This window comes from Hemitrygon akajei, chromosome 4, assembly GCF_048418815.1.
Source record: "Hemitrygon akajei chromosome 4, sHemAka1.3, whole genome shotgun sequence".
In the NCBI taxonomy this organism is placed as follows: Eukaryota; Metazoa; Chordata; class Chondrichthyes; order Myliobatiformes; family Dasyatidae; genus Hemitrygon; species Hemitrygon akajei.
The window spans coordinates 137,425,854-137,439,404 of NC_133127.1; the positions used below are offsets into that span (position 1 = coordinate 137,425,854).

General features: G+C 41.7%; 1 protein-coding gene across 1 annotated transcript in view; it reads left to right on the forward strand.

The window, feature by feature from the left end:
* LOC140726686 (NADP-dependent malic enzyme-like) overlaps positions 1-13,551 on the forward strand; it is a 155,448-nt gene that overhangs the window by 133,885 nt on the left and 8,012 nt on the right. Inside the window, exons 12-13 of the mRNA XM_073043373.1 lie at positions 1,923-2,096; positions 7,523-7,621. Of these exons, the coding sequence (XP_072899474.1) occupies positions 1,923-2,096; positions 7,523-7,621 (273 nt within the window). The remainder of the gene's footprint in view (positions 1-1,922; positions 2,097-7,522; positions 7,622-13,551) is intronic.

The window sequence follows — 13,551 nt, forward strand, 5'->3', positions numbered from 1 at the left end:
GTCCAGATTGCTTCCAAATAAAATATCCTAGAGTAAAAGTTAGATTTTTTTTAGAATACTTTAAACATTATAATGTAATAAACCATATAACAACTACAGCACGGAAACAGGCCATCTCGGCCCTTCTAGTCCGTGCCAAACGCTGGCTCTTACCTCCTCCCACTGGCCCGCACTCAGCCCATAACCCTCCATTCCTTTCCTGTCCATATACCTATCCAATTTTACTTTAAATGACAATACCGAACCTGCCTCTACCACTTCTTCTGGAAGCTCGTTCCACACAGCTACCACTCTCTGAGTAAAGAAATTCCCCCTCATGTTACCCTTAAACTTATGCCCCCTAACTCTCAACTCAAGTGCTCTTGTTTGAATCTCCCCTACTCTCAATGGAAAAAGCCTATCCACGTCAACTCTTATCTATCCCCCTCATAATTTTAAATACCTCTATCAAGTCCCCCCTCAACCTTCTACGCTCCAAAGAATAGACCTAACTTGTTCAACCTTTCCCTGTAACTTAGGTGCTGAAACCCAGGTAACATTCTAGTAAATCTTCTCTGTACTCTCTATTTTGTTGACATCTTTCCTATAATTCGGTGACCAAAACTGTACACAATACTCCAAATTCAGCCTTACCAATGCCTTGTACAATTTTAATATTACATACCAACTCCTGTACTCAATGCTCTGATTTATAAAAGCCAGCATACCAAAAGCTTTCTTCACCACCCTATCCACATGAGATTCCATCTTCAGGGAACTATGCACCATTATTCCTAGATCACTCTGTTCTACTGCATTCTTCAATGCCCTACCATTTACCATGTATGTCCTATTTTGATTATTCCTACCAAAATGTAGCACCTCACACTTATCAGCATTAAACTCCATCTGCCATCGTTCAGCCCACTCTTCTAACTGGCCTAAATCTCTCTGCAAGCTTTGAAAACCTACTTCATTATCCACAACGCCACCTCCCTTAGTATCATCTGCATACTTACTAATCCAATTTACCACCCCATCATCCAGATCATTAATGTATATGACAAACAACATTGGACCCAGTATAGATCCCTGAGTCACCGGCCTCCAACCTGACAAACAGTTATCCACCACTACTCTCTGGCATCTCCCATCCAGACACTGTTGAATCCATTTTACTACTTCAATATTAATACCTAACGATTGAATCTTCCTAACTAACCTTCCGTGTGGAACCTTGTCTAAGGCCTTACTGAAGTCCATATAGACATCCACTGCTTTACCCTCATCAATTTTCCTCGTAAACTCTTCAAAAAATTCAATAAGATTTGTCAAACATGACCTTCCACGCACAAATCCATGCTGACTGTTCCTAATCAGACCCTGTCTATCCAGATAATTATATATACCATCTCTAAGAATACTTTCCATTAATTTACCCACCACTGACATCAAACTGACAGGCCTATAATTGCTAGGTTTACTCTTAGGACCCTTTTGGTCCTAACAATGGAACAAACAATGGAACCACATGAGCAATACGCCAATCCTCTGGCACCATCCCTGTTTCTTCAGTCTTCATCTTCATTGTTGCTAATCCTATCTGTTGCAAATGAATGATCATCTAATAAGGCTAATTTGTTGGACACTTGAATTACACGGTCTAATTTGATGAAATAGAGTTTCTTAACCTCACTCCTTCCAGCCATTTTTTACCTAGCCTTATATTTTTATAATATAGTAACAGTAGATAATTGAAGCAGGATTGGGAGGATATTTATATTTGATCCTGAGATTACATAGAGTTATCAAACTGTGAATTTGCTCTAAAATAATCATTTTCTTCATGGCAGTAAAATAATTGACTAAATACTTAATAGTAGGACATGGTTATACGCTTTTTGATATGTTGATTATCAGTAATAAATGTAATCTATTTGCAGGGCCGTGGAATATTTGCTAGTGGCAGTCCATTCAATCCTGTAACCCTTGCTGATGGCCGTACCTTTGTCCCAGGTCAGGGTAACAATGCTTATGTTTTCCCTGGTGTTGCACTTGGAGCTATCACATGTGGATTGCGGCATATAGATGATGACATCTTCCTAATTGCAGCTGAGGTTTGTGTCAATGAATGGGTTCCCAGTTTTTTTTTATATCACAGTGCCATGTTTAATATTCAAGTCTATAAAAATGAACATGTTCCTTTGCAAAAACAAATATGCAACTATAAGTTAAAATACATGGGCTTGGAAATTCGGTCTTGTGTAGTTTTTTTTCAGTGCTATGCATGTGCAAATAATTTATTTTTGGAATTTCTGCAATGTTTCTGGCCACTTAACTCTAGAAATTCAGTTGGACACTTCCAGTCACCAATCATACTTGTGCCTTTTCATGACAGCCATTCCTATGAAACATTGTTCAAAGAATTAGTTCACATTGATCCAGGGAGTGACAATTGTACATCACTCTTGGAACAAGTCTATTTTAAAAGGATACATGCATAAGCTTCTTACACTCTGTAGTTTGAAATTTTTGAAATTCAGGACCTTCAAGAACTCCAGGACAAATCCAACAGCAACAGACTGAACATAGCTCTATTAGGCCAGGAGTTTGGAGTTGCTAACAATGACATTGGCTGGCTGACCAAGACAAAGCATGCTGGAGATGGCCAGCTCCAGGAGTAAGATGTCATGTACATCTTCTAGAAGGGAGAACAAAGAGGTACACCATATTAGTTTTGAAACCACTTTTTATTGGGCGACTCTGGAAATAAGGCTCGTTAGTCCCTTGCTAGCAGCCTACTGGACTCTGCGGCACGGAAACCCAGCTTTCTCAGCTTTCATACCTCTGGGGTGTATACGACTTTGGTCTTGCCAAACCCGTGAGATTGGGATATCTCATATACCCAAACTCTTTGTGTGAATGCTGTGTGATTTAATACCCCCGGCAATCGCCCGTTGGCAAGAAATAACATTGTACACTGCATACAGTTATGAAGAAATGTATTTAAGAATGTTAACCTATTGAAGCAGTTATTAAAGAAAAGAAAGAAAAACAACAAAAAGGGCCCATTTTTCTTAAACAATCAAATGTGTGCTTAAGTTGGAGAGCATCTTGAATTTGACTCTTGAAGCAATTCATCTGCACAAAGCACCTTGTGCAACAGGCACAGCACCCTCAGCAATCTTCCCTTCTGTCTTCTCCCACCCACTGCCAAAGAAGACCTCGACCCACACCAGTGTCCCTCACATTCTTCAGAACCTTCTCCCTGTTCTACCATCCTGATTGGCTGACACCACGTTCCTAAATTGAACAACAAAGCCTCTTAGCTCAAACCCAAGCAGTCTGAAAGTAGAACAGACCATTCTTACAGAACTGCTAAAATGAAATACCTACAGCATAGCAGTCAATTCTTCATCAGGGTGTTGCAGTTTCGATGCCACTACCCAAAGCTGACAGTTAAGGGAGTTCTTTATCTCACTTGGGAATAGAACGCATGCCAGGAAACACTCAGAAGTATCATAATCATGCTAATCTTTACAAAGGATACCAATAAGATTAAAGTAATTAATGTGGTCTCCATTCCAACCACCACAGGAAAGGTCATTGTTTAGGTTTCCTCAGCTGCCTCCTCCCAGACAGTGAAGAGCTATGTAGTATCTGCCAGTTAATGGTTAATATCTTTATCACTTGACAATTCCAAGAAAAATGTTCAAAGACCAAGACATAATAAAATCCTTTCATTCCATCAACTGAGAAATATTTGTTTGTTCTCATGAATTCAACATATGTCTTTGCTTGCTACATAAAGTCTTGATCCAGCCAATAGGTTCAACTTAACCCTAAACTCGGAGCCAACTGTGGTCAAGAAAGGATCTATCATTACTCAAAGTCTGTTAGTCTTTCTAGCTTCTATCATATACCAGAACCAAGGTTATCCAATTTCAGTTACTGAATTACAAAATATGAATGATGCTTGAATATGTACATTTTTGGAATCTGATTTCCAAATCGTGGTTACCTCATTCAAAATAAAAATTCTCTGCCATCCTTTCCCCGGCACACCACCGACAAACAATGAAGATTGGAATTAACAACCTGGGAAACAGGTGACTAGGAAGGCTGAAAGAACCTTAAGAGTCCTTGCTGAGCAGACTCAAGGGAACTCCCTAGGCAATTTATACTGATATGAACAAAAAAGATAACTATGGAGAGGGTAGGTTCACTCAAAGATAAAAGAGGGAATTTGCACTTGGAGTTGGAGCATGTGGCTAATGTACTAAATGGGTATTTTGTGTCGATATTTACCAAGGGCAAGGATTTGGAGGATAGTGAAGACAGAGTAGGGCATGCTGGGACATTTTGAGATTGAGGAGGTAGCGCTGGTTCCGTATTAACATGGTTAAATTCCCAGGGCCTAATGGCATGTATCATAGAATATTGAGAAGATCTCTGGGGTTTTGAAGAAGATCCTTGTGTTCTCACTAGCAACAGGTGAGGTGCCAGAGAACTGGAGAGCAGAAAATGTGTCATTGTTTAAGAAAAGACATGGGATAATTTGGGTGATTGTAGACCAGGGAGTCTCAAGTCAGCAGTGGAGAAGCAATCGAAAAGAATACTGAGGGATAGCGTGTAAGAGCATTTGGTCTCCTTAGAGGACCGTGCCCCCTTGTCCTCGCCTATCACCCCACCAGCCTCCGGATCCAGCATATTATCCTCTGTAACTTCCGCCACCTTCAACAGGACCCCACCACTAAGGACATCTTTCCCTCTCTACCCCTCTCTGCTTTTCGCAGGGATCGTTCCCTCCGTGACTGCCTGGTCCACACGTCCCCACATATCTCCTACCTGGCACTTATCCCTGCAAGCGTAAGTGCTTCACCTGTCCCTACACCTTCTCTCTTACCACCATTCAGGGCCCCAAACAGTCCTTCCAGGTGAGGTAACACTTCACTTGTGAGTCTGTTGGGGTAATCTATTACATCCGGGGCTCCCAGTGCGGCCTCCTCTACATCGGCGAGACCTGATGCAGATTGGGGGACTGCTTTGTCGAGCACCTACAACAGACAGGATCTCCCGGTTGCCACTCACTTCAACTCTCCTTCACATTCCCATTCGGATATGTCCATACATGGCCTCCTCTACTGCCACGATGAGGCCAAACTTCGGTTGGAGGAACAACATCTCATCTACCATCTGGGTAGTCTCCAGCCCCTTGGTATGAACATCGAATTCTCCAACTTCCGGTAATTCCCTCCCTCTCCCTTCCCCCATCCCACCTTCACTCTGTCTCCTCTTCTAGCTGCCTATCACCTCTCATCACTGCCTTTTTCTACTACCCATAGTGCTTTTCCCCTTAGATTCCTCCTTCACCTCTCCTGCCTATCCCCTCCCTGCTTCCCCTCCCCCACCCCTTGATCTTTCCTCTGATTGGTTTTCCACCCTCCCCGCACCTTCTTTATAGGGCCCCTGCCCCCTCCTTCTTCAGTCCTGACGAAGGGTCTCGACCCGAAACATTGACTGCTCCTTTCCATGGATGCAGCCTGACCTGCTGAGTTCATCCAGCTTTTTTATACGTCTTGAGACAGTCAATATGGCTTTGTGCAGGATAGGTCATGCCGTACAAGTTGATTGAGTTATTTTGAGGAGGTGACAAAGGGGCATGATGAACTTAAGGCAGTGGATGTTTTCTACATGGACTTCAGTAAGGCATTTGATAAGGTCCCACGTGGTACATAGATTCAGAAGATAAAGATGCATGGGAGCCAGGGTGAATTGCATTTTTGGATTGTGGTGAACTACATATACCAGTGTGGTTTACTCCCACAGACCCCTGCTGACTGCTCCTGTGGCTCCTCCCACAGACCCCTGTATAAAGGCGAATGAGGCCTGAGGCCGGCCCTCATTCTCCAGGATGTTGTGTTGTTCATTCTTCCAGTCAATAAAAGCCGATATCTCACTTCTTACGTCTCAGAGTGAGATATTGATGGTGCATCATGGATATATTGCATTTTGAATATAAATAATTTGGATGTAAATGTAAATGAGTGGATTAACAAGATTGCAGATGACACCAAGATTGGTAGAGTGGGATATAGATCTGTATCAGGTATGGACAGAGAAGGGGAAGATGGAATTTAATCCAGACAAGTGTGAGGTGTTGCACTTTGGGAGGCAAATGAACAGAGAAAGTATACACTTACTGGTAGAAGCATTGAGGTACAGAGGGATCTTGGAGTCCAGGTTCACAGTTCACAAAGTGGCTGCACGAGTAGATAATATGATAAGGAAGGTGTCATCATTGGTGTTGAGTATAACAATAAGAAGTCATGCTGCAGCTGTATATAAAAAAAAGTTTCAGTCATATGGTCTTGGAACCCTTTATATGGTTCTGGTCACCCCAAAATCCACCATCACCTCCATTGCAATAGTATAGTTTTCATTATAGGAAGGAGGTGGAGACTGCAGAAGAGGTTTACCAGAATACTACCTGGATTAGAGGGTATAAACTGTAAGGAAAGTTTGGACAAACTTGAGTTGCCCTCCCTTGAGCAGGGGTTCCCAACATTTTTTTACGCATGGAGCCTTACCATTAACCATGGACCCTAGGTTGGAAACCCTTGCCCCAGAATGTTGGAGGCTGAGGGAAGACCTGATAGAGGTTTTTTTTTAAATTATGAGAAGCATAGATGTGGTAGACAGAATCCTTTCCCCAGAATAGAAATATCAAACTCCAGAGGACATGTTTTTAATGTTAGAGGAGGGAAATTTAAAGGTGACTTGAGAGTCATGGTTTTTTTTTTTAGCAAGAATGGTAGGTGTCTGGAACAGGTTACCAGGAGTAGTAGGTTAGGAGACCTTTGGGTATTCACTTGAATGTGAAGACAATGAGGGGATATGGATTATACACAGGAGGATGATGAGATATAGTATAAATTGGCATTAAAATTGACCCAACTATGTAGCCGAATGGCCTTCCAACACAGACATGAAATACAAAATTCACCATCAGCTACAATGTAACAACTCACTGAGGAAAAGGACTTAAAGCCTCATTGTGGAATGTGGACTTAAAGACTAAAAGGACCAAAGACTTAAAGCAACAAACCTGACACTAAATTCATTGGCGCCAGTGCCGTCTCTGCAAAATCCTCACTTGATTGCAGAATAGGTGAACCAGTGTCAATGTCTTCTTACTGGACACTCAGATCAAGACTATTTGCAGAGGAAGGACTGCTGAACATTTGCAACCACCCACCCCATAAGTGACTGGCCATACTTTTACCAAAATCCAATTTTTCTTCAAATTGTAACATGGCCTCATTCAAATAGATTAATTACACAAAAAATAGATAAATCCAACACAGAAGTAACCCTTTTGAAAAGAGCTATAATTAATTGTATTTAACAAAAGAATGGTGAGTGAACTATTAGTGCTGATAAACCAATATATTAGTGATGACCAATATATTAGTGATGTCCAGGCAGACTTTCTGCACTGTGTGCTTACAGTTTGGCTGATTTGAGTTTTTTTCTTACTCAGATTATTGCTGAAATAGTGACAGAAAAACATCTTGCAGAAGGACGTATGTATCCTCCACTTAGCACCATAAGGGATGTTTCATTCAAGATTGCTACAAAGGTATGGAAATATTTTCATTCGATAAAACAATTAAATTCTGCACATGTGAAGCAGGGGAACTAGAACATAGCTGAATTCCAGGAAAAAAAAATACCCTGGGTTTTTTATTTTCTAATTTGTTCCTTTATTTCAAGCTTCTGATCAAAACTTTGAACTGAATTGCTGTAACTCTGGATCAGATACTGACAGAAAACCTAATCAAATGAAACTTGTAATTCAAAGGATGTGAAGCTCAGTTACAACCTGTTCCTTGCTCTCAGTGCTGCATTGTGATATCACAAGGTACCTGATAGATTGGTGGGTAATTCTTCCCAGTGTTTTTGTCTTCAGATCTTCTGACTGGCCAAGAGATTTAAAAATCAGGATACTGTGATATAGCTGAGGAAACCTTGTATAAAATTACTTGTGGCTCATATGGGAGAATGAGGAGGTGATTGATAGGAGCTACAGGGAGGTAGTCACCCTTAAGCTGCAGGAGGCAGGTACTTGAGTGACTGTTAGGAGAGGAAATGGGAGGGGCAGCCAGTGCCGTGTACGCCTGTGGTATCCCTCAGTAATATGTATTCCACTCTGGATACTGTTGGGGGAGGGGGAAAGATAACCTATTTCAGCAATGGTGTCTGTGGCACTGAGTGTGGTGCAGGGGGGAGGGGGAAGAAGAGGAGTGCAGTAGTGATGGGGATTTCATAGTTAGAGGAGTAGGCATAGGTTCTGTGAGTGTGACAGGAACACCTGGATGGACATATTGCCTCCCAGGTGCCAGGGTCAAGGATGCCCCGGATTGGCCCCCCTGCAATCTAAAGGGAGGGAATGAGCAGCCAGAAGTCTTGGTGCACATTGGCACCAATGAGGTACGTAGGAGAAGGGAGGGTGAAGGGAAACTTTGGTGGAGCTTGGTAGAAAGTTGAAAAGCAGGACCTCCAAGGTAGTAGTCTTTGGGTTGCTGCCTGTTCCACATGCCAGTGAGGGTAAGAACAGGATGATTTGCCTGATGAATGTGTGGCTGAGGAGTTGATACAGGCCACAGGGTTTCAGGTTTTTGAATCATTGGGATCTCTCCTGGGGAAGGTATGACCTGTATAAAAGAGATAGGTTACATCTGAACTCGAGGGACCAATATCCTTGCGAACCTCCCCAGAACTGCTGGGGAGGGTTTAAGCTAACTTGGCAGGGAGGTAGGAAACTGAGTGATAGGGCTAGGGATGGGGCAGTTGGTTTACAAGCAGCGGCAGTGTGTAGTGAGACTGTCAGGAAGGACAGGCAGATGATAGGGAAAGATTGCAGTCTGTGGTTTGGGTTGCAGTGTCACAAGAGGACAAGATAGAAAAGGGAGACAAATAGAGGACTGAAGGTGTTATATTTGGATGCACTTAGTATGCAGAACAAGGTAGATATCTTGTAGCGCAGGTAACGATTTGCAGATATGATGTTGTGGGCATCACTGAGTTGTAGCTGAAAGAAGGTTATAGTTGGAAGTTTAACATCCAAGGATACACATTGTATTGAAAGGACTGTTAAGTAGGCAGAGGGAGAGGTGTGGCTCTGTTGGTAAAAAATGTAATCAAATCCTTAGAGGTGACATAGGATTTAAAGACGTAGAATCATTGTGACTAGAGCTAAGGAACTGCAAGGGTAAAAAAGAGTCTTGTGAGAGCTACATACAGGCCTCTGAACAGTAGCCAGGAGGTGGGCTAAAAATTGCAACAGGAGATGGAAAATGCACGTCAGAAGGGCAATGTTATGATAATCACAAGAGATTTCAATATTCAGGTGATTAGGAAAATTAGGTTGGTGCTGATTTTGGATCCCAAGAGAGAGAATTTTGTGGAATGCCTACAAGATGGCTTTTTAGAACAGCTTGTGATTGACCGTACTAAGCGATCAGCTATTCTGGGTTGGATGTTGTGTAATGAATCAGATTAGGGACCTTAAGATAAAGGAACCCTTAGATTGCAGTGATCATAATATGATAATTTGAGAGGGAGAAGTTAAGAGTCACATGTGTCAGGATTTCTCTGGAGGAAAGGGAATTACAGAGGAGAGGGAGGACCTGACCAAAGTTGATTGGAAGGGGACACTATCAGGGATGACATCAGAGCAGCAATGGCTGGAGTTCCTGAGAGAAATTCGGAAGGCTCAGGATAGAAACGTCCAAAAGTAGTAGTATTCTTTTTTTTGTCATTTATTTTTTCTTTTATTGAAGTTCATCATCAAACAAGCATTTCCATAAGATGTATTTCAGACATTGTACATATATATCATATAATCATATATGTCACAAATCTCCACATAGTATTTATCTGAGGTATACACTTATAGAAAAGAGTAGAAAGAAAAAAACAAGCAAAAGGAAAAAACTATGTACAAGTAGGGATTCATTGATTTGTGAGAATAAAATCAGGCCTATGAGGCATTATGTAGTTAAAACATTTTTTCCCAGTATGAATCAAATTGTTCCAGCTTATGAAGGCAAGATGACACAACCATGGCTGCCAAGGGAAGTCAAAGCCAACATAAAAGCAAAAGGCAGAGCATATAATAGAGCAAACAAATTAGTAGGAATTTAGAGGACTGGGAAGCTTAAGAACCAACAGAAGGCAACTTTAAAAAAAAAACCCACAAGGAAGGGCAAGATTAAATATGAAGTTCATCTAGCAAGTAATATCAAAGAGGATACTAAGTTTTTTTCAGATATACAAAGAGTAATAGAGAGGCAAGAGTAGAATTTGGACATGAAAAAAGATGCTGGAGAGATAGTAATGGGAGACAAGGAAATGGTGGATAAACTCAGTAAGTGTTTAGCATCGATCTTCATTGTGGAAAACACTAGCAGTATGCTGGATATTCGAGAGTGTTGGGGGCCGAAGTGAGTGTAGTTGCTTTTACTAGCGAGAAGGTGCTTGGAAAACTGAAAGGTCTGAAGGTAGATAAATCACCTGGACCATGTGGTGTATTCCCCAGGGTTCTGAAAGAGGTAGCTGAAGAGATTGTGGCAGCATTAGTAGTGATCTTTAAAGAATCAGTAGATTCTGGCATGGTTCTGGAGGACTGGAAAATTGAAAATGTCATGCCATCCTTAAAGAAGGGAGTGAGCGGAAGAAAGGAAATTGTAGGCCTTCAATAGCTGGGCTGCTGGAGTTGTTTGTTAAGGATGATGTTTTGGGGTACTTGGGGGAACATGATAAAATAGACCAAAGGTTCTATAGTTTCCTTAAGGAGAAATCTTGCCTGACAAATCAGTTGGAATTCTTGGCGGAAACAGCAAGCAAGATGGACAAGCAAGAAGAATCAGTGGATGTTGTGTACTTGGATTTTAAGAAGACTTTGACAAGGTGCCACACGTGAGGATGCTTAGCATGATAAGACTCCATGGTAGTACAGGAAAGTTGCTAGCAAGGATATAGCATTGGCAGATTGGCAGGAGACAAGAGTAGGAATAAGGGAGCCTCCTCTGACTGGCTGCTGGTGACAAGTGGTATTCCACAGGGGTCAATTTTGGGTCTGTTTTTTATGTGGTATGTCAATGATTTGGATGACAGAATTGACGGCTTTACGGACAAGTTTGCAGATGATACAAAGATGGGTGGAGCAGCAGGTTGTGTTGAGACACAGGGAGGCTGCAGAAGGACTTAGACAGGTTAGGAGAATGGGCAGAGAAGTGACTGATGGAATCCAGTGTTGGGGAAGTGTATGGTCATGCTCTTTTATAGAAGGAATAAAAGCATTAACTATTTCCTAAGTGGGGAGAACATTCAGAAATCAGATTTGCAAAGAGACATAGGGTCAACTTGCAGGTTGAGTTGGTGGCGAGGAAGGCAAATGAAATGTAAGGCAGACTCATTTTGAGAGGACTAAAATATAAAAACAAGGATGTATGCTGAAGCTTTATAAGGGCCTAGTGAGACTTCGCTTGGAGTATTGTGAGCAGTTTTGGGCTCTTAATCTAAGAAATGATGTTCTGACATTGGAGAGGGTTCAAAGGATGTTCACAAAATTAATTCTGGGAATGAAAGATTTATATGAAAAGTGATGGCTCTGGGCCTGTAGTTGCTGGTATTTAGAAGAATGGAGGGAGGGTCTCAGTGAAATCTGTTAAATGTTAAAAGGCCTAGACAGTAGATGTGGAGAGGATGTTTCCTGTAGTGGTGGAGTCTAGGACTAAAGGGCACAACCTCAGAATAGAAGGTCATCCATTTAAAATGGAAATAGGGGGAATTTCTTCAGCCATTGGGTGGTAGATCTGTGGAATTCATTGTCACAGGAAGTTATGGAGGCCAAGTCATTGACTGTGTTTAAGTGGAGGTTGATAAATTGTTGATAAGTGAAAGGTTACAGGGAGAAGACAGAAGAGTGGAGTTGAGAGTGAAATGAATCAGTCATGATCAAATGACAGAGCACACTTGATGGGCCAAATGGCCTAATTCTGCTCCTATATTTCATGATCTAAAGTATTTAAATTTAAATGAATTAATTAGTAGTGGTAATGTTGAGCAGGAAATGTGTTATAGCTGCAGCAGGTGATTTCACAGTGATCGTATTGGCAGCAATATTGTCTGCTTGTGAAACCATAGGTCTCTGTCAGTGAGCTTCAGTCCAACTCCAGATACAGCAGGTGTTACCCAGACACAATTCTAGTAATACCCCTGAGATTAATTATCACAGATTTCATCAGCGGTCAAGGGCGGGAGGGCATTACTGCAAAAGAGGCAGGTAGAGAGAGTGAGAAGATAACTTGCTGCCTCAGCACTTACTCTTGTTGAACAAGCAGAAACTTCCTGCTCCTGATTTATCAAGGATAGGGACTGACAAGTTATGCTAACTGTCTGTGGCACCATAGACAAGGGGCCATTTAACTGAGGGGAGAAATGAGAAATTTAGTCATTTGGAATAGCATACTTAAGGGAACAGACACTGCTCTCTGTAACAGAGTCAGAATCCCAAAGGATTTGTTGCCTGACTGCTGCCAAAGCTAAGGGCATTCCTTTTGGAATGGAGAGGAATCTGGATTGGAAAGGTGGGTACCACTGTACATATAGGTAGTAAAGACCGAGTTGGACTAGAAAAGGGTGTCTTGTTGAGGAATTATTTGTAAGGATTTTGTACATTCTCCCCGTGATGGTATGGATTTCCTCCAGATGTTCCAGTGTCCTCCCACATTGCAAAGGTGTATGGGTAATCAGGTTAATTGGTCACCTGGGTGTAATTGGGTGGTGTTGGCTGGAAGGCCTATTACCATGTTGTATCTCTACATAAAAATAAGTCGGGAAAGCAAGCTCAGAGACTGGGAGAAATATGTTCTGATTTGTATGGTATTGTCGCAGCCACTGGGAAAGAACGCAGTTCCACTGGGAGAGGTACTTGAACCATGCTGGGGCTTCTAACTTGGTGAATCACACAAGTAGCATAAATAGGGCTATAGATTAGGCTTTTAAAATAATGGGGATAAGGTTTGAAGTTTTAATAAATAACAAAGTGGTGAGTGAGCAGTGACACAGGATAGTGAATGAAAGCAAAAGTCATGCCAGGATGGGGCAGAAAGTGGAACCTCAGTAAGCAACAATTGTAAAATGTTTAAAACTTGTGCGTCTCGATCTGAATGCACACTGTATTTGTAACAAGATATGTGAGATGACACTTAAATAGAAATTAATTACTTTGATTTCATGGCGAATACTGAGATGAAGTTGCAGGGTGATCAGGACTGGGAACTCAATATTCCAAATTGTTGATGGCCCCAAAAATTAGGCAAAAAGCAAAAGGAGGTGGTTGAAAAGGGAAGGCAGTGTGTGGTGGTGGAGGTAAAAATAGATTATACATGAATAGCATGGCAGGGAAAAATATTTACTCATAAAGTGATGCCACTAAGTAGGACAAAGTATACATTTGGAAATATGGAAGCTGTGTGACAAGCAAAACTATAGTTTTTATAA